The 22,564-nt window shown below is 58.4% G+C and overlaps 3 protein-coding genes across 7 annotated transcripts; 2 read left to right on the top strand and 1 right to left on the bottom strand.

Annotated features, from left to right (window-relative positions):
* Positions 1-230: 230 nt before the first annotated feature.
* Positions 231-2,402, top strand: LOC116436023 (alanine aminotransferase 2-like). Its single transcript, XM_032092880.1, has 3 exons — positions 231-449; positions 1,042-1,154; positions 2,101-2,402. Exons 1-3 carry the CDS (start codon positions 246-248, stop codon positions 2,189-2,191), a joined length of 408 nt encoding a protein of 135 aa, XP_031948771.1. The 5' UTR covers positions 231-245; the 3' UTR covers positions 2,192-2,402.
* Positions 2,171-11,484, bottom strand: LOC116435995 (alanine aminotransferase 1-like). Of its 5 annotated transcripts, none has more exons than XM_032092806.1 (12): positions 11,367-11,484; positions 9,580-9,720; positions 9,261-9,332; positions 9,056-9,164; positions 8,484-8,617; positions 6,815-7,058; positions 5,974-6,053; positions 5,743-5,876; positions 5,499-5,670; positions 5,071-5,226; positions 3,885-4,017; positions 2,404-2,583 (listed from the first exon to the last, which is right to left on the bottom strand). In XM_032092806.1, the coding sequence occupies exons 1-12, from the start codon at positions 11,409-11,411 to the stop codon at positions 2,459-2,461; spliced, it is 1,545 nt and encodes a 514-aa protein (XP_031948697.1). In that variant the 5' UTR covers positions 11,412-11,484; the 3' UTR covers positions 2,404-2,458. The 5 variants fall into 5 exon arrangements, with proteins under 5 accessions (XP_031948679.1, XP_031948688.1, XP_031948697.1 ...); XM_032092817.1 differs by having other exon boundaries at positions 2,408-2,583; positions 3,885-3,997; positions 11,367-11,482; XM_032092788.1 differs by lacking the exon at positions 3,885-4,017 and having other exon boundaries at positions 2,171-2,583; positions 11,367-11,481.
* On the top strand, positions 11,410-22,109 carry LOC116444704 (alanine aminotransferase 1-like). The gene is made up of 10 exons (XM_032110403.1): positions 11,410-11,637; positions 12,745-12,853; positions 13,881-14,014; positions 15,762-16,005; positions 16,828-16,907; positions 17,005-17,141; positions 17,230-17,401; positions 17,748-17,903; positions 18,382-18,494; positions 22,019-22,109. Exons 1-10 carry the CDS (start codon positions 11,410-11,412, stop codon positions 22,107-22,109), a joined length of 1,464 nt encoding a protein of 487 aa, XP_031966294.1.
* The last annotated feature ends 455 nt before the right edge of the window (positions 22,110-22,564 follow it).

The raw sequence follows: 22,564 nt of genomic DNA, 5'->3' as shown, positions 1-22,564 counted from the left end.
GGGATGGGGTGAGATGGGGTGGGATGGGGTGGGATAGGGTGGGATGGATGGGATCCATGGGATGGGGTGGGATGGGATGGGATGGGGTGGGGTGAGATGGGATGGGATGGGATCCATGGGATGGGGTGAGATGGGGTGGGGTGGGATCCATGGGATGGGGTGGGGTGAGATGGGGTGGGATAAAGATGGAGATAGGGCTGGGAATGAGTTGGGATGGGGATAAGGATGGGCTGTGGTGGGATGGGATGGGATGGGATGGCCTGGAACAGCATTCCCATCCCGTTATCCCACAGGAGAAGGAGGCCGTGCTCAACTCCCTGGCGGAAAAGGCCCGGCTGACCCAGGAGATCTTCAACCGGACCCCCGGGATCCACTGCAACCCCGTGCAGGGCGCCATGTACTCCTTCCCTCGGATCGACCTCCCGGCCCGCGCCCTGGCCGCCGCCAAGGTGCCCGGGAACGCCGGGATCCGAGCGGGAATGTGGGGATGGATGGGATCCAACGGAGAGATGTGGGAATGGGCAGGATCCATCCCAGGGGATGTGGGACCGCCCAGATCCCAAACTGGGAGATGTGGGGATGGACGAGATCCCAACTGGGAGATGTGGGGATGGACGGGATCCCAACTGGGAGATGTGGGGATGGACAGGATCCAAACTGGGAGATGTGGGGATGGATGGGATCCCAACTGGGAGATGTGGGGATGGATGGGATCAGTCCTGATCCGTGTGGAATTGGGTGGGATCAATCCCGATCCATGTGGGGCTGGATGGGATCAATCCCAGGGATCATGGGACTCATCAGGATCAATCCCGATCCATGTGGGGCTGGATGGGATCGATCCCAGGAATTGTGGGACTCATTGGGATCAATCCCAATCCATGTGGGGTGGATGGGATCGATCCCAGGAATTGTGGGACTCGTTGGGATCAATCCCGATCCATGTGGGACCAGGCGGGATGAGCCCCATGAGCCCTTGGCACCCTGTGGGATCGGATCCCTCCCCATTTTTCCGACTCCGTCCCCATCCTGAATTCCCAGGAGAAGAACCAGGCCCCGGACATGTTCTTCTGCATGAAGCTCCTGGAGGAAACCGGGATCTGCGTCGTCCCGGGAAGCGGCTTCGGGCAGCGGGAAGGCACCTTCCACTTCCGGTGGGATCCCAATCCCAAATTCCCTCTTCCCAGGAGATCCCCACCCCAAATTCCCTTTTCCCAGGATCCCCATCCCGAACTCCCTCTTTCCCGGCATCCCCACCCCAAATTCCCTCATCCCAGGGAACTCCACCCCAAATTCCCTTTTCCCAGGATCCCCATCCCAGATTCCCTGTTCCCAGGAGATCCCCGCCCCAAATTCCCTTTTCCAAGAGATCCCCATCCTAAATTCCCTGTTCCCAGGATCCCAATCCCAAATTCCCTCTTCCTAGGATCCCCATCCCGAACTCCCTCTTTCCCGGCATCCCCACCCCAAATTCCCTCATCCCAGGGAACTCCACCCCAAATTCCCTTTTCCCAGGATCCCAATCCCAAATTCCCTGTTCCCAGGAGATCCCCGCCCCAAATTCCCTTTTCCAAGAGATCCCCATCCTAAATTCCCTGTTCCCAGGATCCCAATCCCAGATTCCCTATTCTCAGGAGATCCCCACCCCAAATTCCCTCTTCCCAGGAGATCCCCATCCCAAATTCCCTGTTCCCAGGGAACCTCACCCCAAATTCCCTTTTCCCAGGATCCCCATCCCAAATTCCCTCTTTCCCAGCATCCTCACCCCAAATTCCCTTTCCCCAGGATCCCCATCCCGAATTCCCTCTTTCTCAGCATCCCCACCCCAAATTCCTTTTTCCCAGGACCTCCACCCCAAATTTTCCTCTTCCTGGGAGACCTCCACCCCAAAATTCCTTTTTTCCAGCATCCCCCTCCCAAATTCCCTCATCCCACCCAGGGCTGCTCGGGTGCGACTTTTTGGGATTTCTGGGAGAACGGGAACGGGGGTTTTGGTGCCCAACGGAACGCGCCCATGGGATTTTCGGTGGATTCGGGATCCCCGGAGGGATTGTCCCGATATCATTCCCGCCCTTTTCCCACCGTTTCTTTTCCCGCCAGGATGACCATCCTGCCACCCACGGATAAGCTGAAGATCCTTCTGGAAAAACTCAGCGCCTTCTACACCAAGTTCGTCAAGGAATTCTCTTAATGAGGGTGGCGTCCCCCACTCCCCCCCCATTGTCACCTCCTGCCACCTCCAGCCCTCACCATCCCATAATTCCCACCAGATCCCGGTGGTCTCCAAGTGCCTCCAAGCTCTCCGTGCCTTTTTTTGGGGAATTCCGGGGCAGGTCCCCCCTCCCCACGCTGTCCCCGTGTCCCCTCAGGGGGTGTCCCCAAATAAAGGACAGTGACCAGCAGTGGGTGTCGCCCGTGGGTGGTGTTTTGGGGGATTTTTGGAGGCATCCGGGGGATTTCATGGGATGGAGGGAATGGGGGGGAATTCCAGGTCAGGAGAATTCCCGCAGGAATTGGGCGTGGAAGCGGCGGAGGAGCAGCAGCGCTCGCTCCAGCGCCGGCGCCGGCAGCAGCAGGGACAGCCTGGGGACAGCGGCAGGGGGCTGGCACCTTCCGGGGACATCCCGGAATCCCAGCATCCCGAAATCCCGGTGTCCCAAAATCCCAGCATTCCAACATCCCAAAACCCAACACCCCAAAATTCCAGCACCCAACATCCCAAAATCCCAAACCCCAGCATCCCAAAATCCCAAAACCCAACATCCCAATATGCCAAAATCCCAACACCCAAACATCCCAACTGCAAGATCCCAAAATCCCAACATCCCAACTCCAACATTCCAAAATCCCAACATCCCCAAATCCACCATCCCAAAATCCCAACAGCCCAACATCTCAGCACCCAACATCTCAACACCCAACATCCCTAAATCCCAACATCCCTAAATTCTACATCCAACACCCAACATTCAACATCCTGAAATCCCAACATCCAATGTCCGATATCCCCAAATCCCAAATCCTGATATCCCAACATCCAACACCCCAACATCCCAAAATCCAACATCCCAAAATCCCAACATCCCAAAATCCAGCATCCCAACATCCCAAAATCCAGCATCCCAACATTCCAAAATCCCAACATCCAACAATCCCAATATCCAATACCCAACTCCAACATCCCAAAATCCCAATACCCAACATCTCAAGACCCCAAAATCCCAACATCCAAACATCCCAACAACCAACATCCCAATATCCAACATCCCAACATTCCAAAATCCCAATAACCAACATGTCAAAACCCCAAAGTCCCAACATCCCAATATCCCAAAATCCCAAATCCCAACAGCCATCATCAAAATCCACCATCCCAAAATCCCAACATCCCGTCCAACAAGCCTAGTATCCAACATCCCAAAATCCCAATGTCCCAAAATCCCAACATCCAACACCCGACATCCTAAAATCCCAATACCCAAAATCCAACATCCCAAAATCCCAACATGCCAAAATCCCAGCACCCCAAAGCCCAATATCCCAACATCCCAAAATCCCCATGACCGACACCCAACATTCAAAGCTCAAAATCCAACACCCAACATCCCAACGCCCCAAAATCCCACATCCAACATCCCAAATTCCCAAATTCCCAACATCCCAACATCCAACATCCCAAAACCCCCAAATCCCAACACCCAACTCCGACATCCAACACCCAAAATCCCAATGTCCCAACATCCCAACGTCCCAACATCCCACCACCCCAAATCCCACAACACCCAACACCCGACGTCCCAAAATCCCAACTCCCGGCATCCCAAAATCCCAATTCCCCACCCCCAACACCCCCCCGCAGTGTCCCCCCCGTGTCCCCCCCCTACCCCAGGTGGCCGCTGTCCCCCCCCATCCCGAAGTGGCTCCCCGGGGCCACCACCAGCCCCGTGGCCTCCTGCAGCCGCCGGCAGAAGAAGACGTCGGGCTCCAGGCCCAGCGCCTGCGGAGGGGACGGAGCGGCTGCGACAGCGGGGGGACACCGGGGTGGCCCTTGTCCCCAGGGTGTCCTGGGCACCCCCGTGTCCCCAGGGTGGCCCTTGTCCCCAGGGTGTCCTGGGCATCCTCAGTGTCCAGTGGCCTGGAGATCCCCGTGTCCCCTGAGTGTCCCCCTTGTCCCCAGAGTGTCCCATGTCCTCAGGATATCCCTTGTCCCCAGGGTGTCCCTTGTCCCCAGGGTATCCCATGTCCCCAGGGTGGCCCTTGTCCCCAGGGTGTCCTGGGCATCCTCAGTGTCCAGTGGCCTGGAGATCCCCGTGTCCCCTGAGTGTCCCCCTTGTCCCCAGAGTGTCCCATGTCCTCAGGATATCCCTTGTCCCCAGGGTGTCCCTTGTCCCCAGGGTATCCCATGTCCCCAGGGTGTCCCTTGTCCCCAGGGTGTCCTGGGCATCCTCAGTGTCCAGTGGCCTGGAGATCCCCGTGTCCCCTGAGTGTCCCCCTTGTCCCCAGCGCGTCCCATGTCCCCTGAGTGGCCCTTGTCCCCAGGGTGTCCTGGGCATCCATGATGTCCAGTGGCCTGGAGATCCCAGTGTCCCCTGAGTGTCCTTCGTCCCCAGGGTATCCCATATCCCCAGGGTGTCCCATATCCCCAGGGTGTCCCCTGTCCCCAGGGTGTCCCATATCCCCAGGGTATCCCATATCCCCAGGGTGTCCCGTGTCCCCAGGGTGTCCCGTGTCCCCAGCGTATCCCATATCCCCAGGGTGTCCCGTGTCCCCAGGGTGTCCCATGTCCCCAGGGTATCCCATATCCCCAGGGTGTCCCGTGTCCCCAGGGTGTCCCATGTCCCCAGGGTGTCCCTTATCCCCAGGGTGTCCCTTGTCCCCAGGGTGTCCCATCCCAGAGGGATCCCCACAGTCCCACGGTGTCCCCTCACCCTGGCGTGGCTCCTGTCCCCAGCAGTCCCCGTGTCCCCAGCACTCCCCACGCCGCAGGGCCGTGTCCCCGTTCCCGCTGGCCTCCATTCCCAGCCCCTCTCCCGTCCCCCCGGGGTGTCCCTGTCCCCTCCCGGGGCTCACCCGGGCCTGGCTCCGGGCGCGGGGCGGGATCCGGATGCGGGGGAAGGCGCGGGGACCCCCGGCCAGGGGCTGGCACCGGATCCCGGGGGCCCGGCCCAGCTCCTCCTGCAGCCGCCGGGCGTTGGCGGCCAAATCCCGGCACAGATCCCGGCGGTGCTGGGCGGGAGCGACAGCCGGGATTGGAATGGGACCATGGGATCATGGGATCATGGGATGGGATGGGATTAGGAAGGGGATGGGATGGAGATGGGAATTAGGATGGGATTGGGATGGGGGTAGGACTGGGATTGGGACAGGGATAGGACTGGGATTGGGACAGGGATTGGGATTGGGATTGGGATTGGGACAGGGATTGGGATTGGGACGGGGATAGGACTGGGATTGGGATGGGGATAGGACTGGAATTGGGACGGAACGCCACCCCCCACCTCCTCCATGGCTGCGCTGGCGGGATCCCGGTGCCCGGGCGGCTCCATGGCCACATCCAACATCACCTGGCCCAGGATCGGGGGATACACGGAGAGCCCCCAGGTGTAGAACCCCCGCAGGACGCTCCGCTCGATGTTCACCAGCTCCAGGAATCCCGCCCGGAATCCTCCCCTGGGATACAGCTCCATGGGAATCGAGCGGAATTCCGGACGGGATTTGGGATTTTTGGGAATTGCCACTCACCCCCCGATCCCTTTGGAGAGGGAGTAGAAGGAGACGAGCTGGACGCTGGTGGCCAGCGGGGCCCCCAGCTCGGCCAGGACGCGCTTGAAGGACAGGAAGGGGCGCTCCGGGGAGAAGGCTCGTTCCTGATGCACCTGCGGGATCGGGATCGGGGGTTCGGGATTGGGGGTGGATTCATCCCAAAAAAAAATTCCCCCCAAAAAATTCCCGCCTCCTCTTCCCGGCGCCCACCTCGTCCGCCAGCAGCAGCAGGGGCTCCTCGGCCGCCAGGCGGACGATGCTCTCCATGTCCGGCCGGCTCAGCACGTGGCCTGCGAGACGGGGAGAGAGGGAAACTGAGGCACGGGATGGGGCGGGAATGAGCGGAGTTCATCGGGAAACGGAGGCGCGGGATGGGAATAACGGGATCCCAAAGGGAAACTGAGGCACGGGATGGGTTTTAGGAGCCCAAGGGGGAAACTGAGGCACGGGATGGGAATAATTGGATCTCAAATGGAAACTGAGGCACGGGATGGGTTTAAGGATCTCAAATGGAAACTGAGGCACGGGATGGGTTTCAGGATCTCAAATGGAAACTGAGGCACGGGATGGGTTTCAGGATCTCAAATGGAAACTGAGGCACGGGATGGGTTTCAGGATCCCAAAGGGAAACTGAGGCACGGGATGGGTTTCAGGATCTCAAATGGAAACTGAGGCACGGGATGGGTTTCAGGATCTCAAATGGAAACTGAGGCACGGGATGGGAATAATTGGATCCCAAAGGGAAACTGAGGCACGGGATGGGTTTCAGGATCCCAAAGGGAAACTGAGGCACGGGATGGGAATAATTGGATCCCAAAGGGAAACTGAGGCACGGGATGGGTTTAAGGATCTCAAATGGAAACTGAGGCACGGGATGGGAATAATTGGATCCCAAAGGGAAACTGAGGCACGGGATGGGTTTCAGGATCCCAAAGGGAAACTGAGGCACGGGATGGGAATAGCTGGATCCCAAAGGGAAACTGAGGCACGGGATGGGTTTCAGGATCCCAAAGGGAAACTGAGGCACGGCCGGGTCGAAGCCCAGACTCACCCGTGGGGTCCCCGGGGTTGACCACCCACAGCACCCTGGGGTGGCAGCGGCTCCGCGCTTCCCGCACTTCCCGGCGCAGCGCGGCCACGTCCACGGCCCAGCCCCGGGATTCATCCAGAGGGTACGGAACGGGCACGGCCCCCGCCAGCCCCGCGGCCGCCGCGCACAGCGGGGGGCCCGGCACCGGCACCAGGACCCCCGTGGGCAGCGCCGAGCCCGGACACACCACCAGAGACAGCACGTCCTGAGTGGGAACGGGATAATGGAATAACGGGATAACGGGATAATGGGATAATGGGATAATGGGATAATGGGATAACGGGATAATGGGATAATGGGATAATGGGATGGGATGGGATGGGATTTGGATGGAATTGGGATGAGGAAGGATGGGGTGGGGTGGGATGGGATGGGATGGATGGGATTTGGATGGAATTGGGATGGGGATGGAATTGGGGTGGGATGGGATGGGATAATGGGATGCAATGAGATGGGACGGGATGGGGATGCAATGAGTTGGGACGGGATGAGGATGGAGAAGGGATGGGATAATGGGATAATAGGATAATGGGATGGGATGGGATGGGATGGGATGGGATGGGAATGGGGATGAAATGAGGTGGGATGGGAATAGGATGAGATGGGGATGGGAAAAGGGGTGGAGTAGGATGGGGATGGGATGTGATGAGACAGCGAAAGAGATGGGATGAGATTTATGGGGCGGGAATGGGATGGGATTTATGGGATGGGATTTATGGGGTGGGAATGGGATGGGAATGGGATGGGATGGGATGGGATTTATGGGGCGGGAATGGGATGGGATTTATGGGGCGGGAATGGGATGGGATGGGATTTATGGGGCGGGGATGGGATGGGATGGGATGGGGTTTACGGGGCAGGAATGGGATGGGATGGGATGGGATGGGATGGGATGGGATGGGATTTACGGGGCGGGAATGGGATGGGATGGGATGGGATTTACGGGGCAGGAATGGGATGGGATGGGATGGGATGGGATGGGATGGGATGGGATTTACGGGGCGGGAATGGGATGGGATTTATGGGGCGGGAATGGGATGGGATTTACGGGGCGGGGATGGGATGGGATGGGATGGGATTTATGGGGCGGGAACGGGATGGGATGGGATGGGATTTACGGGGCGGGAATGGGATGGGATGGGATGGGATTTATGGGGCGGGAATGGGATGGGATTTATGGGGCGGGAATGGGATGGGATTTACGGGGCGGGAATGGGATGGGATGGGATGGGATTTATGGGGCGGGAATGGGATGGGATGGGATGGGATTTACGGGGCGGGAATGGGATGGGATGGGATGGGATGGGATTTATGGGGCGGGAATGGGATGGGATTTACGGGGCGGGAATGGGATGGGATGGGATGGGATGGGATTTATGGGGCGGGAATAGGATGGGATGGGATGGGATTTACGGGGCGGGAATGGGATGGGATGGGATGGGATTTACGGGGCGGGAATGGGATGGGATGGGATGGGATGGGATTTATGGGGCGGGAATGGGATGGGATGGGATGGGATTTACGGGGCGGGAATGGGATGGGACGGCCGTAGAAGCGCCGCGGCGGTGGCAGCAGCGTCGCCGTTGTCCCCAAGGCCACCCCGCGGTGTCCCCGCGGCTCCCTCGCTCACCACCACGGCGGCCGCGGTGCCGGCGCAGGGGACGATGTTCGCGGGGTCACAGGCGATGCCACGGTCGCGGTGCGCCAGGAACCGCGCCGCGCGCTCGGCCACCGCGCCCGTCACGTACTCCAGGTTGTAGGCGCCTGGGGAGGGGGCGCTGTCCATGGATTTGTCCATGGCCCGGGATCTCTCCCGTCATGGGATCTGTCCTTGGATCTGTCCCCGGATCTGGTGACTCCCCATATCCCATTTCCCACATCCCATTCCCACCCCATATCCCATATCCCACATCCCATATTCCCATTCCCCACATCCCATTCCCCATATCCCACATCCCATATTCCCATTCCCCACATCCCATTCCCCATATCCCACATCCCATATTCCCATTCCCCACATCCCATTCCCACCCCACATCCCATTCCCACCCCATATCCCATTCCCACCCCATTCCCCACATCCCAGTCCCCATATCCCATTCCCACCCTATTCCCCATTTCCCATTCCCAGTATCCCATTCTTCATATCCCATATCCCATTGCCCATATCCTGTATCCCATTCCCCATATCCCATTCCCCACCTGGGCTCCCTCCCATCAGCTCCCTCAGGATCCGTCTCGCGTGTTCCTTGGCACTTTCGGGAATGTCCTCGTGCTCCAGGAGCGCGGGATAGGCGCAGATGGCGGCCACCTGCGGTGACACCGCTGTCCCCAAGCTCCCCACATCCCATTTCCCCCCAGATCCCAAACATTCCCCCGGGATATTCCCGCGGGATATTCCCGTTACCTGCCGCAGGAACGCGGGCGCCTGGCGGCCCTCGGCGTCCTCGGGGTGGCACTGGGTGACATCGGGGACGGGCTTGGGGACACGAGAGGCGTCACCCCGCTGTCACCTCCCTGTCCCCAAATCCCAGGGATGCGTCCGGGGGGGAATTATGGGGACACAGGGACGTGAGGGGTGGGGTTGGCTTTGGGGTTACCGGGGATGGGGACCTTGTGGGGCTCTGGGTGGTCTTGGGGGACCCCTGGGACTCTGGGAATTCCGGGATTCTGTGGATCCTTGGGTGTCCCCTGAGTGTCCCCTGGGTGTCCCTTGGGGGTCTCACCGGTGCCAGCTCCTCCTCGATGCCACCACCCCCATCCCACCGCGGTGTCACCGGAGCCGGGGGGACGCCGGTGCCCCCTGAAGTGCCAAGGGCCGCCATGGCCGGAGCGGGATCGGGATCGGGATCTTTGGGAAGTGCAGTCTGGGGGAGGAGGCCGGGTTAATGTTTGGGGTTCCGGGTTAATGTTTAGGGGTCCGGGTTAATCATTAGGGTCGTGCCGGGGTCCTGACCCCGCTCCCGCCACGTGCCGCCGGTGACACGGGGACAGCGAGGTGGCCTGGGCACAGCGGGGTCCCCTGAGCCGTGCCCACCCTGCCCAGTGACCTCCCCCATTCCCAGGGCATCACCCCGGCCCCAATTCCCACCCAGTTGCCCCCAGTATCCCTTTCCCAACCCCAATTCCCTGTCCCACTTCCTACCCCATTCCCAAGTCACTTCCTGCCCCATTCCCACCCCATTCCCCTCATTATCCCTTTTCCAGCCCCAATTCCCAGCCCATTCGCCCCATTATCCCTTTTCCAACCCCAATTCCCAGTCCCAGTGTCCCCCTCTGTGCCCAGGTGATCCCCCTTCCCAATTCTCATCCCTTTCCCACCCAGTATCCCTTTTCCAGCCCCAGTTAATTCCCTGCCCCAGTTCCCACCCCATTCCCAGAGCAACCCCATTTCTCCCATTATCCCTTTTCCAGCCCCTTTTCCCTATCCCATTTCCCACCCCATTCCCAGGCCATCCCCGGCCCCATTTCCCCTCCAGTTCCCCCCCATTATCCCTTTCCTAGCCCCAGTTCCCACCCCATTCCTGGGCCACCCCCTGCCCCATTTCCCCCCAATTCCCACCCATTTTCCCCCACTTCCCTTTTTCCAATCCCATTTTCCTGCTCCACTTTCCACCCCATTCCCGGAGCAAACCCTGCCCCATTCCCACCCCATTTCCCCCATTATCCCCTTTCCAACCCCAATTCCCTTTCCCAGTTCCCTCCCCATTCCCTGATCACGCCTGCCCCAATTCCCTCCCAATTCCTGCCCCATTTCCCCCATTATCCCTTTTCCAACCCCATTCCCGTCCCATTTCCCCCCATTTCCCGCCCCATTATCCCTTTTCCAACCCTATTTCCCTGCCCCACTTCCCACCCCATTCCCAGACCAACCCCTGCCCCATTCCCACCCCATTCCCACCAATTATCCCTTTTCCAACCCCAACTCCCCATCCCATTTCCCTCTCCACTCTCAGGTCACCCCCTGCCCCATTCCCTCCCCCTTTCCCCCATTATCCCCTTTCCAATCCCAATTATCCCCTTTCCAACCCCAATTCCCTGATCACCCCCTGCCCCAATTCCCTCCCAATTCCTGCCCCATTTCCCCCATTATCCCTTTTCCAACCCCATTCCCGTCCCATTTCCCCCATTATCCCTTTTCCAACCCCATTCTCATCCCATTTCCCTCCATTTCCCGCCCCATTATCCCTTTTCCAACCCCATTTCCCGCCCCATTATCCCATTCCAACCCCTTTTCCCTGTCCCTATTCCCTCCCAATTCCTGCCCCATTTCCCCCATTATCCCTTTTCCAACCCCATTCCCGTCCCATTTCCCTCCCCATTTCCCCCCCCCATTATCCCATTTCCCGCCCCATTATCCCTTTTCCAACCCCACTTCCCTGCCCTATTCCCTCCCTATTTCCCGCCCCATTATCCCTTTTCCAACCCCGTTTCCCGCCCCATTATCCCATTCCAACCCCTTTTCCCTGTCCCAATTCCCGCTCCTGTCCCATCTCCGTCCCTTCCCTGTCACCTCCCCCTGGCGCTTCGCCACCGCCGCCGTCACCGCCTGGGCCATGGCGGCCGCCGAGGGGACACCGGGGACGTTGGGGACAGCGGTGCCACCACCCCCTGGGCCACCCTCTGTGCCACCCCCTGGGCCACTCTCTGTGCCACCCTCTGTGCCACCCTCTGTGCCACCCCCTGTGCCACCGCCTGGGCCACTCCCACCTGTGCCACCCCTGGAATGCAGCGGCGACGACGCTCAGGCCATGGGCCGGGATCCGCTTCCCGTCCTGCGCCAGGTACCGGGAATGTCCCCTCGTGTCCCCAGCCAGGGCTCCAGGGACCGTCGGGAATGTCCCTCCAGGGCTCCAGATCCCACCGGGAATGTCCCCTCGTGTCCCCCTGGGGCTCAATCCCCCTCCTCAGGGACCACCGGGAATGTCCCCCCAGGTTCTCCCGGGAATGTCCCCACCGGGAATGTCCCCCGGTGTCCCCCAGTCCTCAATCCCAGTCCCCGGTAACCACTGGGAATGTCCCCCCCGTGTCCCCCCCAGTCCGCACTCCCGCTCCTCAGGGACCACCGGGAACGTCCCCCCAGGTCCTCCCGGGAATGTCCCCACCGGGAATGTCCCCCGGTGTCCCCCAGGTCTTCAGATCCCACCGGGAATGTCCCCCAGTGTCTCCCAGTCCTCAATCCCAGTCCCCTCAGGTCCCACCGGGAATGTCCCCCCGTGTCCCCCCAGGTCCCACCGGGAATGTCCCACCGGGAATGTCCCCCCGTGTCCCCCCAGATCCCACCGGGAACGTCCCTCCGGGAATGTCCCCCCGGGAATGTCCCCCCGCGTCCCCCCAGGTCCCACCAGGAATGTCCCACCGGGAATGTCCCCCCGTGTCCCCCCAGATCCCCCCGGGAATGTCCCCCCGCGTCCCCCCAGATCTCACCGGGAACGTCCCTCCGGGAATGTCCCACCGGGAATGTCCCCCCGTGTCCCCCCAGATCCCACCGGGAATGTCCCACCGGGAATGTCCCCCCGTGTCCCCCCAGTCCTCAATCCCGGTCCCACCGGGAATGTCCTTCCCGTGTCCCCCCAGGTCCCACCGGGAATGTCCCCCCGTGCCCCCCCAGGTCCCAACGGGAATGTCCCCCCGTGTCCCTCCAGATCCCACCGGGAATGTCCCACCGGGAATGTCTCCCCGTGTCCCCAGTCCTCAATCCCAGTCCCCGGTAACCACCGGGAATGTCCCCCCGTGTCCCCCCAGATCCCACCGGGAATGTCCCCCCGGGAATGTCCCCCCAATCCTCAATCCCGCTCCTCAGGGACCACCGGGAATATCCCCCCAGATCCCCCCGGGAATGTCTCCCCCCGGGAATGTCCCCAGTCCTCATTCCCGGTCCCCATTCCCAGATTTTGGCCGCCTGCGCCTTTCCCGAGCTTTTGGAGTCTCCCGCTCTCCCCGAGGCCGCGCGGAGCCGCGCGCGGAGCGTCCTGCGGGAAATGGACGCCGGGAACATCGGTGGGACGGATCCCAAAGGGATTTGGGGTCTTTGGGGTCACCCGGGGAGGGTCCCGTGGGTGGGGGGTGGCCCTTGGGGTGAGTTATGGGATCCATGGGGTGCCCTAAATAATCCGTGGGGTTCCTGCTTGAGTGGTCAGGGGGGTTCTCAGTTATGGGGTGCCCCCAAACAGTCCATGGGGTGCCCGTTGGAGTTATGGGGTGCCCAAACCCATGGGGTGCCCCAGAACAATGTATGGGGTTCCTGTTTGAGTTATGGGGTGCCCAGCACAATCTATGGGGTTCCTGTTTGAGTTATGGGGTGCCCAGACCCACAGAGTGCCCCAGAACAATCTATGGGGTTCCTGTTTGAGTTATGGGGTGCCCAGCACAATCTATGGGGTTCCTGTTTGAGTTATGGGGTGCCCAGACCCACAGAGTGCCCCAGAACAATCTATGGGGTTCCTGTTTGAGTTATGGGGTGCCCAGCACAATCTATGGGGTTCCTGTTTGAGTTATGGGGTGCCCAGACCCACAGAGTGCCCCAGAACAATCTATGGGGTTCCTGTTTGAGTTATGGGGTGCCCAGCACAATCTATGGGGTTCCTGTTTGAGTTATGGGGTGCCCAGACCCATGGGGTGCCCCAGAACAATGTAGGGGGTGCCCATTTGAGTTATGGGGTGCCCAGACCCATGGGGTGCCCCCAAACAATCCATGGGGCTCCCATTTGGGTTATGGGGTGCCCCCAAATAATCCATGGGGTTCCCATTTGAGTTTTGGGGTGTCCAGTCCCATGGGGTGCCCAGCACAACCCATGGGGTGCCCATTTGGGTTTTGGGGTGCCCAGTCCCATGGGGTGCCCCCAAACAATCCGTGGGGTGCCCATTTGAGTTTTGGGGTGCCCGTTTGGGTTAGGGGGTGTCCGGCCCTACAGGGTGCCCCAAAACAATTTATGGGGTCCCTGGTCCATGGGATTCCCGCTCCCCACCTATCCCATGGGATTTCCCCGCGATCCCGCTGGATTTGGGGCTGATCCCGTTCCCACAGGGGGCTACAACCACGAGCACCGATCCCATGGCGTCCCCGCCAGGGTGTCCCGGTTCCTGGAATTCCGGGATGGAGGCGTCCCCTGCGACCCCCGAGACATCGTCCTGTGCAGCGGCACCACCACCGTGATCCCGGTGAGACCCCAAAGCGGGAATGGGGTCTGGGACTGGGAATGGGGACCCCAAAGCGGGAATGGGGTCTGGGATTGGGAATGGGGTCTGGGATTGGGAATGGGGCCTGGGATTGGGAATGGGGACCTTAAACCAGGAATGGGGTCTGGGATTGGGAATGGGGACCCCAAAGCAGAATGGGGTCTGGGATTGGGAATGGGGTCTGGGATTGGGAATGGGGACCCCAAAGCAGAATGGGGTCAGGGAACAGGAATGGGGACCTTAAACCAGGAATGGGGTCTGGGATTGGGAATGGGGACCCCAAAGCGGGAATGGGGTCTGGGATTGGGAATGGGGACCTTAAACCAGGAATGGGGTCTGGGATTGGGAATGGGGACCCCAAAGCGGGAATGGGGTCTGGGATTGGGAATGGGGACCCCAAAGCGGGAATGGGGTCTGGGACTGGGAATGGGGACCCCAAAGTGGGAATGGGGTCTGGGATTGGGAATGGGGACCCCAAAGCAGAATGGGGTCTGGGATTGGGAATGGGGACCTTAAACCAGGAATGGGGTCTGGAATTGGGAATGGGGAGCTCAAAGCAGGAATGGGGTCTGGGATTGGGAATGGGGACCCCAAATTGGGAATGGGGTCTGGGACTGGGAATGGGGACCCCAAAGCAGGAATGGGGTCTGGGATTGGGAATGGGGACCCCAAAGCGGGAATGGGGTCTGGGATTGGGAATGGGGACCTTAAACCAGGAATGGGGTCTGGGATTGGGAATGGGGACCCCAAAGCGGGAATGGGGTCTGGGATTGGGAATGGGGACCCCAAAGCGGGAATGGGGTCTGGGACTGGGAATGGGGACCCCAAAGTGGGAATGGGGTCTGGGATTGGGAATGGGGACCCCAAAGCGGGAATGGGGTCTGGGGTTGGGAAAGGAGACCTCAAACTGGGAAAGGGGACCTTAAACCGGGAATGGGGTCTGGGATTGGGAATGGGGACCTCAGACCGGGAATGGGGCCTGGGAACAGGAATGGGGACCTCAAACCAGGAATGGGGTCCAGGAATGGGAATGGGATTCTGAACTGGGAGTGAGGACCTCGAACTGGGAACAGGAATGGGATCTGAGACTGGAAATAAGATCCTGGAATGGAAGTGGAGACCTCAAACTGGGAATGGGAATGGGGATCTCAAATTGGGAATGGGGTCCGGGACTGGGATCCTGAAATGGAAGTGGGGACATGAAATTGGGAGTGGGGACCCCAAATTGGGAATGGGGTCTGGGAATGGGATCCCAGACTGGGAGTGGAGACCTCAAACTGGGAATGTGGATCCTGAACCAGGAATGAGGACACTGAACTGGGAGTGGGGATCCCAAACTGGGAATGGGGTCTGGGAATGGGATCCCAAACTGGGAGTGGAAACCTCAAACCGGGAATGTGGATCCTGAACCAGGAATGAGGACACTGAACTGGGAGTGGGGATCCCAAACTGGGAAGGGGAACCCAGGGATGTGGATCCTGAACTGGGAGCAGGGATCCTGAACTGGGAGTGGGGATCCCAAACTGGGAAGGGGAACCCTGAACTGGGAACAGGGATATCAAACCAGGAATGGGGATCCTGAACTGGTAATGCAGACTCTGAACTGGGAGTGGAGACCCCAGATTGGGAGTGGAGACCCCAAATTGGGACTGGAGACCCCAAACCAGTAATGGGGACCCCAAACTGGGAATGCAGACCCCAGCCCAGATCCCGCTGCTCCCGTTCCCAGTTCGTGCTGTCTCTGGTGGTGTGTCCGGGCTCGGCGCTGCCCACGGGGGTCCTGGTGCCGGTGCCGGGCCCCCCGCTGTGCGCGGCGGCCGCGGGGCTGGCGGGGGCCGTGCCCGTTCCGTACCCTCTGGATGAATCCCGGGGCTGGGCCGTGGACGTGGCCGCGCTGCGCCGGGAAGTGCGGGAAGCGCGGAGCCGCTGCCACCCCAGGGTGCTGTGGGTGGTCAACCCCGGGGACCCCACGGGTGAGTCTGGGCTTCGACCCGGCCGTGCCTCAGTTTCCCTTTGGGATCCTGAAACCCATCCCGTGCCTCAGTTTCCCTTTGGGATCCTGAAACCCATCCTGTGCCTCAGTTTCCCTTTGGGATCCAGCTATTCCCATCCCGTGCCTCAGTTTCCCTTTGGGATCCTGTTATTCCCATCCCGTGCCTCAGTTTCCCTTTTTGGGCTCCTAAAATCCATCCCGTGCCTCAGTTTCCTTTTAGAATCCTCTTATTCTCCTCCCATGTCTCAGTTTCCCTTTGGGATCCCGTTATTCCCATCCCGTGCCTCCATTTCCCTCTTTGGGATCCTTAAACCCATCCCGTGCCTCAGTTTCCCTTTGGGATCCAATTATTCCCATCCTGTGCCTCAGTTTCTCTTTTTGGGCTCCTAAAATCCATCCCGTGCCTCAGTTTCCCTTTGGGATCAGGTTATTCCCATCCTGTGCCTCAGTTTCCATTTGGGTTCCCGTTATTCCCATCCCGTCCCTCAGTTTCCCAATGAACTCCAGTCACTCCCCCCCATCCCGTGCCTCAGTTTCCCCCTTGGGCTCCTAAAAATCCATCCCGTGCCTCAGTTTCCCTTTGAGATCCAGTCATTCCCATCCCGTGCCTCAGTTTCCCCCTTGGGCTCCTAAAAACCCATCCCGTGCCTCAGTTTCCCTTTGGAATCCTGTTATTCTCCTCCCATGTCTCAGTTTCCCTTTGGGATCCCGTTATTCCCATCCCGCGCCTCCGTTTCCCGATGAACTCCGCTCATTCCCGCCCCATCCCGTGCCTCAGTTTCCCTCTCTCCCCGTCCCGCAGGCCACGTGCTGAGCCGGCCGGACATGGAGAGCATCGTCCGCCTGGCGGCCGAGGAGCCCCTGCTGCTGCTGGCGGACGAGGTGGGCGCCGGGAAGAGGAGGTGGGAATTTTTTGGGGGGAATTTTTTTTTGGGATGAATCCACCCCCAATCCCGAACCCCCGATCCCGATCCCGCAGGTGCATCAGGAACGAGCCTTCTCCCCGGAGCGCCCCTTCCTGTCCTTCAAGCGCGTCCTGGCCGAGCTGGGGGCCCCGCTGGCCACCAGCGTCCAGCTCGTCTCCTTCTACTCCCTCTCCAAAAGCGCCGCCGGAGAGTGAGTGTCGGGAATACCGGGAATGCCGGGAATACCGGGAATACCGGGTGGGGTGGAAGGCGGTGAGAGGACGGTGTCGGTGTCCCAGGAGCGGATTCCGGGCGGGATTCCTGGAGCTGGTGAATGTGGATGAGGGGGTCCGGCAGCCGTTCCAGCTGGCCCAGTCCATTCCCCGGCCCTGCGTGCCGGGCAGGATCCTGCTGGATCTCCTGATGGAGCTGCCGGAGGAGGGGGATCCCGTCCGGCGGGCGCTGGAGGAGGTGGGAGATGCTGCTGAGCGTGTTCCGTCCCTTCCCATTTTATCTCATTCCCATTCCATTCCATCCCAACCCAACCCATATCCCCCTCCTAATCCTCATCCCATTCCCATTCCATCCCATCACCATCCTGATCTCATCCCGTTCTTTTCCCAACCCCATCCCGTTCCCATCCCATCTGATCCCATCCTCATTTTACCCTCATCCCAATCTGTATCCCCTTCCTAATCCCCTCTCCATCCCGTCCCATCCCATCCCATCCCATCCCATCCCATCCCATCCCATCCCATCCCATCCCATCCCATGATCCCATGGTCCCATCCCAATCCCGGCTGTCGCTCCCGCCCAGCACCGCCGGGATCTGTGCCGGGATTTGGCCGCCAACGCCCGGCGGCTGCAGGAGGAGCTGGGCCGGGCCCCCGGGATCCGGTGCCAGCCCCTGGCCGGGGGTCCCCGCGCCTTCCCCCGCATCCGGATCCCGCCCCGCGCCCGGAGCCAGGCCCGGGTGAGCCCCGGGAGGGGACAGGGACACCCCGGGGGGACGGGAGAGGGGCTGGGAATGGAGGCCAGCGGGAACGGGGACACGGCCCTGCGGCGTGGGGAGTGCTGGGGACACGGGGACTGCTGGGGACAGGAGCCACGCCAGGGTGAGGGGACACCGTGGGACTGTGGGGATCCCTCTGGGATGGGACACCCTGGGGACAAGGGACACCCTGGGGACATGGGACACCCTGGGGACAAGGGACACCCTGGGGATATGGGATACCCTGGGGACAAGGGATATCCTGAGGACATGGGACACTCTGGGGACAAGGGGGACACTCAGGGGACACGGGGATCTCCAGGCCACTGGACACTGAGGATGCCCAGGACACCCTGGGGACAAGGGCCACCCTGGGGACACGGGGGTGCCCAGGACACCCTGGGGACAAGGGCCACCCCGGTGTCCCCCCGCTGTCGCAGCCGCTCCGTCCCCTCCGCAGGCGCTGGGCCTGGAGCCCGACGTCTTCTTCTGCCGGCGGCTGCAGGAGGCCACGGGGCTGGTGGTGGCCCCGGGGAGCCACTTCGGGATGGGGGGGGACAGCGGCCACCTGGGGTAGGGGGGGGACACGGGGGGGACACTGCGGGGGGGTGTTGGGGGTGGGGAATTGGGATTTTGGGATGCCGGGAGTTGGGATTTTGGGACGTCGGGTGTTGGGCGTTGTGGGATTTGGGGTGGTGGGATGTTGGGACGTTGGGATGTTGGGACATTGGGATTTTGGGTGTTGGATGTCGGAGTTGGGTGTTGGGATTTGGGGGTTTTGGGATGTTGGATGTTGGGATGTTGGGAATTTGGGATGTTGGAGTTGGGTGTTGGATGTGGGATTTTGGGGTGTTGGATGTGGGATTTTGGGGCGTTGGGATGTTGGGTGTTGGATTTTGAGCTTTGAATGTTGGGTGTCGGTCATGGGGATTTTGGGATGTTGGGATACTGGGCTTTGGGGTGCTGGGATTTTTGGCATGTTGGGATTTTGGCATGTTGGATTTTGGGTATTGGGATTTTAGGATGTCGGGATTTTGGGACATTGGGATTTTGGGATGTTGGATACTAGGCTTGTTGGACGGGATGTTGGGATTTTGGGATGGTGGATTTTGATGATGGGTGTTGGGATTTGGGATTTTGGGATATTGGGATGTTGGGACTTTGGGGTTTTGACATGTTGGTTATTGGGATTTTGGAATGTTGGGATGTTGGATATTGGGATGTTGGTTGTTGGGATGTTTGGATGTTGGGATTTTGGGGTCTTGAGATGTTGGGTATTGGGATTTTGGGATGTTGGAGTTGGGTATTGGATATTGGGATTGTTGGATGTTGGGATTTTGGAATGTTGGGATGCTGGATTTTGGGATGTTGGGATGCTGGATTTTAGGATGTTGGGATTTTGGGATGTTGGATTTTGGGATGTTGGACTTTGGGATGTTGGGATATCAGGATTTGGGATTTGGGGATATCGGACGTTGGATGTTGGGATTTCAGGATGTTGAATGTTGGGTGTTGGATGTAGAATTTGGGGATGTTGGGATTTAGGGCTGTTGGGATTTAGGGATGTTGGGTGTTGAGATGTTGGGCTGTTGGGATTTTGGGATGGTGGATTTGGGGATGTTGGGATTTTGGAATGTTGGAGTTGAGATGTTGGGATTTTGGGATCTTGGAGTTGGGATGTCTGGGTGTTGGGATTTTGGCACATTGGGATGTTGGGGTTTTGGGATTTTGGGATGTTGGGTGTTTGGGATTTTGGGATGTTGGGGTTTTGGATGTCGGATATTGGGTGTTGGGATATTGGGGTTTTGGAATGTGTGAGTTGGGTGTTGGATATCAGGATTGTGGGGTTTTGGGATGTTGGGTGTTGGGTGTTGGAGTAGGGCATTGGAATTTTGGGATGTTGGAGTTGGATGTTGGGATTTGGGTGTTTGATGCTGGGATTTTGGGATGCTGGGAGTTGGGATTTTGGATGTTGGATATGGGGATGTTGGGTGTTGGGATATTGGGATTTGGAGCTGGGATTTTGGGATGCTGAGAGTTGGGATTTTGGGATGTTGGGTGTTGGATTGTGTTGATTATTGGGATGTTGGATGTTGGGGCGTTGGGATTTTGGGGTGTTGGATGTTGGGATTGTTGGATGTTGGCATTTTGGGATGTTGGGATGCTGGATTTTGGGATGTTGGGATTTTGGGGTGTTGGATTTTGGTATGTTGGGGTGTTGGATGTTGGGATATCAGGATTTGGGATATCGGACATTGGATGTTGGGATTTCAGGATGTTGAATGTTGAGTGTTGGATGTAGAATTTGGGGATGTTGGGATTTAGGGATGTTGGATACTGGGATTGTTGGACTTTGGGATGTTGGGATGGTGGATTTTGGGATGTTGGGTTGTTTGATTCAGGGATGTTGGGATATTGGGATATTGGGATTTTGGATTGTTGGATACTGGGATTGTTGGATATTGGGATTTTGGGATGTTCAAGTTGGATGCTGGATGTTGGGATTTTGGGATGTTGGGATATTGAGATTTGGGATGTTGGGATTTTGGGATGTTCGGCGCTGGAATTTTGGGTGGTTGCGATGATGGTTTTGGGGATTTGGGGAGGTTGGATTTTGAGATCTTGGGATGTTGGGGTTTTGGGGTGTTGGATGCTGGGATTTGGGGATTTTGGGATGCTGGGCGTTGGGACTCTGGGATTTTGGATACTGGGATAACTGGACGTTGGGATGTTGGGAGCTGAGATGTTGGAATGCTGGGATGTTGGGATTGTCGGGAAGTTGGATACTGGGATTGTTGCATGTTGGGATTTTGGCACGTTGGATACTGGGATTGTTGGAAGTTGGGATTTGGGGATTTTGGGATGTTGGGATTGTTGGACGTTGGGATTTGGAGGTGCTGGGATGTTGGGATTGTTGGGATGTTGAATACTGGGATTGTTGGATGTTGGGATTTTGGCACGTTGGGATGTTGGATATTGGGATTTTGGGAAGTTGGATGTGGAGTTTTGGGATGTTGGGTTTTGGGATTGTTGGACGTTGGGATATTGGAATGTTGGGATTTTAGGGTGTTGGGACTGGTGGATTTTGGGATGTTGGGTCTTGGATGTTGGGAGTTGAGATGTTGGAATGCTGGGATGTTGGGATTGTCGGGATGTTGGATACTGGGATTGTCGGATGTTGGGATTTTGGCACGTTGGGATGTTGGATATTGGGATTTTGGGAAGTTGGATGTGGAGTTTTGGGATGTTGGGTTTTGGGATTGTTGGATGTTGGGATATTGGGATTTTGGAATGTTGGGATTGTTGGATGTTGGGATTTGGAGGTGCTGGGATGTAGGGATTTGGGAATGTTGGGATTTTGGGGTGTTGGGACGGGTGGATTTTGGGACGTTGGGATTTTGGGTGTTGGGTCTTGGATTTTGGGATGTTGGGAGTTGGACATTGGGATTTGGAGGTGCTGGGATGTTGGGATTTGGGAATGTTGGGTTTTTGGGGCATTGGGATTTTGGGGTGTTGGATGTTGGGACTGGTGGATTTTGGGATGTTGGAATTCGGGAATGTTGGGTTTTTGGGGCATTGGAATTTTGGGGTGTTGGATGTTGGGACTGGTGGATTTTGGGATGTTGGGATTCTGGGTGTTGGATCTGGGATTTCGGGATTTAGGAGTTGAGATGGTGGAATGCTGGGATGTTGGGATTGTCGGGATGTTGGATACTGGGATTGTTGGATGTTGGGATTTTGGCACGTTGGGATGTTGGATACTGGGATTTTGGGAAGTTGGATGTGGAGTTTTGGGATGTTGGGTTTTGGGATTGTTGGACGTTGGGATATTGGGATTTGGGAATGTTGGGATTTTGGGGTGTTGGGACTGGTGGATTTTGGGATGTTGGGAGTTGAGATGTTGGAATGCTGGGATGTTGGGATTGTCGGGATGTTGGATACTGGGATTGTTGGATGTTGGGATTTTGGCACGTTGGGATGTTGGATATTGGGATTTTGGGATGTTGGAATGCTGGGATTTTGGGACACCGGGATTTCGGGACGCTGGGATTCTGGGATGTCCCCGGAAGGTGCCAGCCCCCTGCCGCTGTCCCCAGGCTGTCCCTGCTGCTGCCGGCGCCGGCGCTGGAGCGAGCGCTGCTGCTCCTCCGCCGCTTCCACGCCCAATTCCTGCGGGAATTCTCCTGACGGAGCCACTCGGGAACAGCAATTCCAGCCGGGATTGGGGCCGGGATTCACCGCGGGTGAATTCGGGAATCTGGGATTGGAGTTTTGGGGCTCTGGAAGCGAATTTGGGAATCTGGGATTGGATTTTGAGGATCTGGGATTGGATTTGGGGAATTTGGAATTGGGATTTGAGAATCTGGAAGCGAATTTGGGAATGTGGGATTGGATTTTGGGAATGTGGGATTGGATTTTGGGAATGTGGGATTGGATTTTTAGAGCTCTGGAAGTGAATTTGGGAATGGATTTTGGGAATCTGGGATTGGATTTTTGGGGTTTGGAAGTGAATTTGGGAATGTGGGATTGGAGTTTTGAGGATCTGGGATTGGGATTTGGGAATCTGGGATTGAATTTGGGAGACTTGGATTGGATATGGAAACCTGGGATTGGATTTTGGGAATCTGGAAGCGAATTTGGGA

Source organism: Corvus moneduloides, chromosome 1, assembly GCF_009650955.1.
Source record: "Corvus moneduloides isolate bCorMon1 chromosome 1, bCorMon1.pri, whole genome shotgun sequence".
Taxonomy (NCBI): Eukaryota; Metazoa; Chordata; class Aves; order Passeriformes; family Corvidae; genus Corvus; species Corvus moneduloides.
The sequence above is the reverse complement of the archived record's forward strand: the minus strand, read 5'-3'. Positions and strand labels throughout refer to the sequence as shown.

Excerpts from the sequence above, each read along its gene's own strand:
- LOC116436023 (XM_032092880.1), top strand. The coding sequence starts at position 246 with ATGGGATGGGATGGCCTGGAACAGCATTCCCATCCCGTTATCCCACAG. Across the intron at positions 450-1,041 it reads GCGCCCTGGCCGCCGCCAAG|GAGAAGAACCAGGCCCCGGA; the intron begins GTGCCCGGGAAC and ends CTGAATTCCCAG. Across the intron at positions 1,155-2,100 it reads GAAGGCACCTTCCACTTCCG|GATGACCATCCTGCCACCCA; the intron begins GTGGGATCCCAA and ends TTTTCCCGCCAG.
- LOC116435995 (XM_032092788.1), bottom strand. The coding sequence starts at position 11,411 with ATGGCCCAGGCGGTGACGGCGGCGGTGGCGAAGCGCCAGGGGGAG. Across the intron at positions 9,333-9,579 it reads TCGAGGAGGAGCTGGCACCG|CCCGTCCCCGATGTCACCCA; the intron begins GTGAGACCCCCA and ends CGTGTCCCCAAG. Across the intron at positions 5,227-5,498 it reads CCAGCGCAGCCATGGAGGAG|CACCGCCGGGATCTGTGCCG; the intron begins GTGGGGGGTGGC and ends GCTCCCGCCCAG.
- LOC116444704 (XM_032110403.1), top strand. The coding sequence starts at position 11,410 with ATGGCGGCCGCCGAGGGGACACCGGGGACGTTGGGGACAGCGGTGCCA. Across the intron at positions 11,638-12,744 it reads CGCTTCCCGTCCTGCGCCAG|ATTTTGGCCGCCTGCGCCTT; the intron begins GTACCGGGAATG and ends CCCCATTCCCAG. Across the intron at positions 16,908-17,004 it reads TGCTGCTGCTGGCGGACGAG|GTGCATCAGGAACGAGCCTT; the intron begins GTGGGCGCCGGG and ends CCGATCCCGCAG.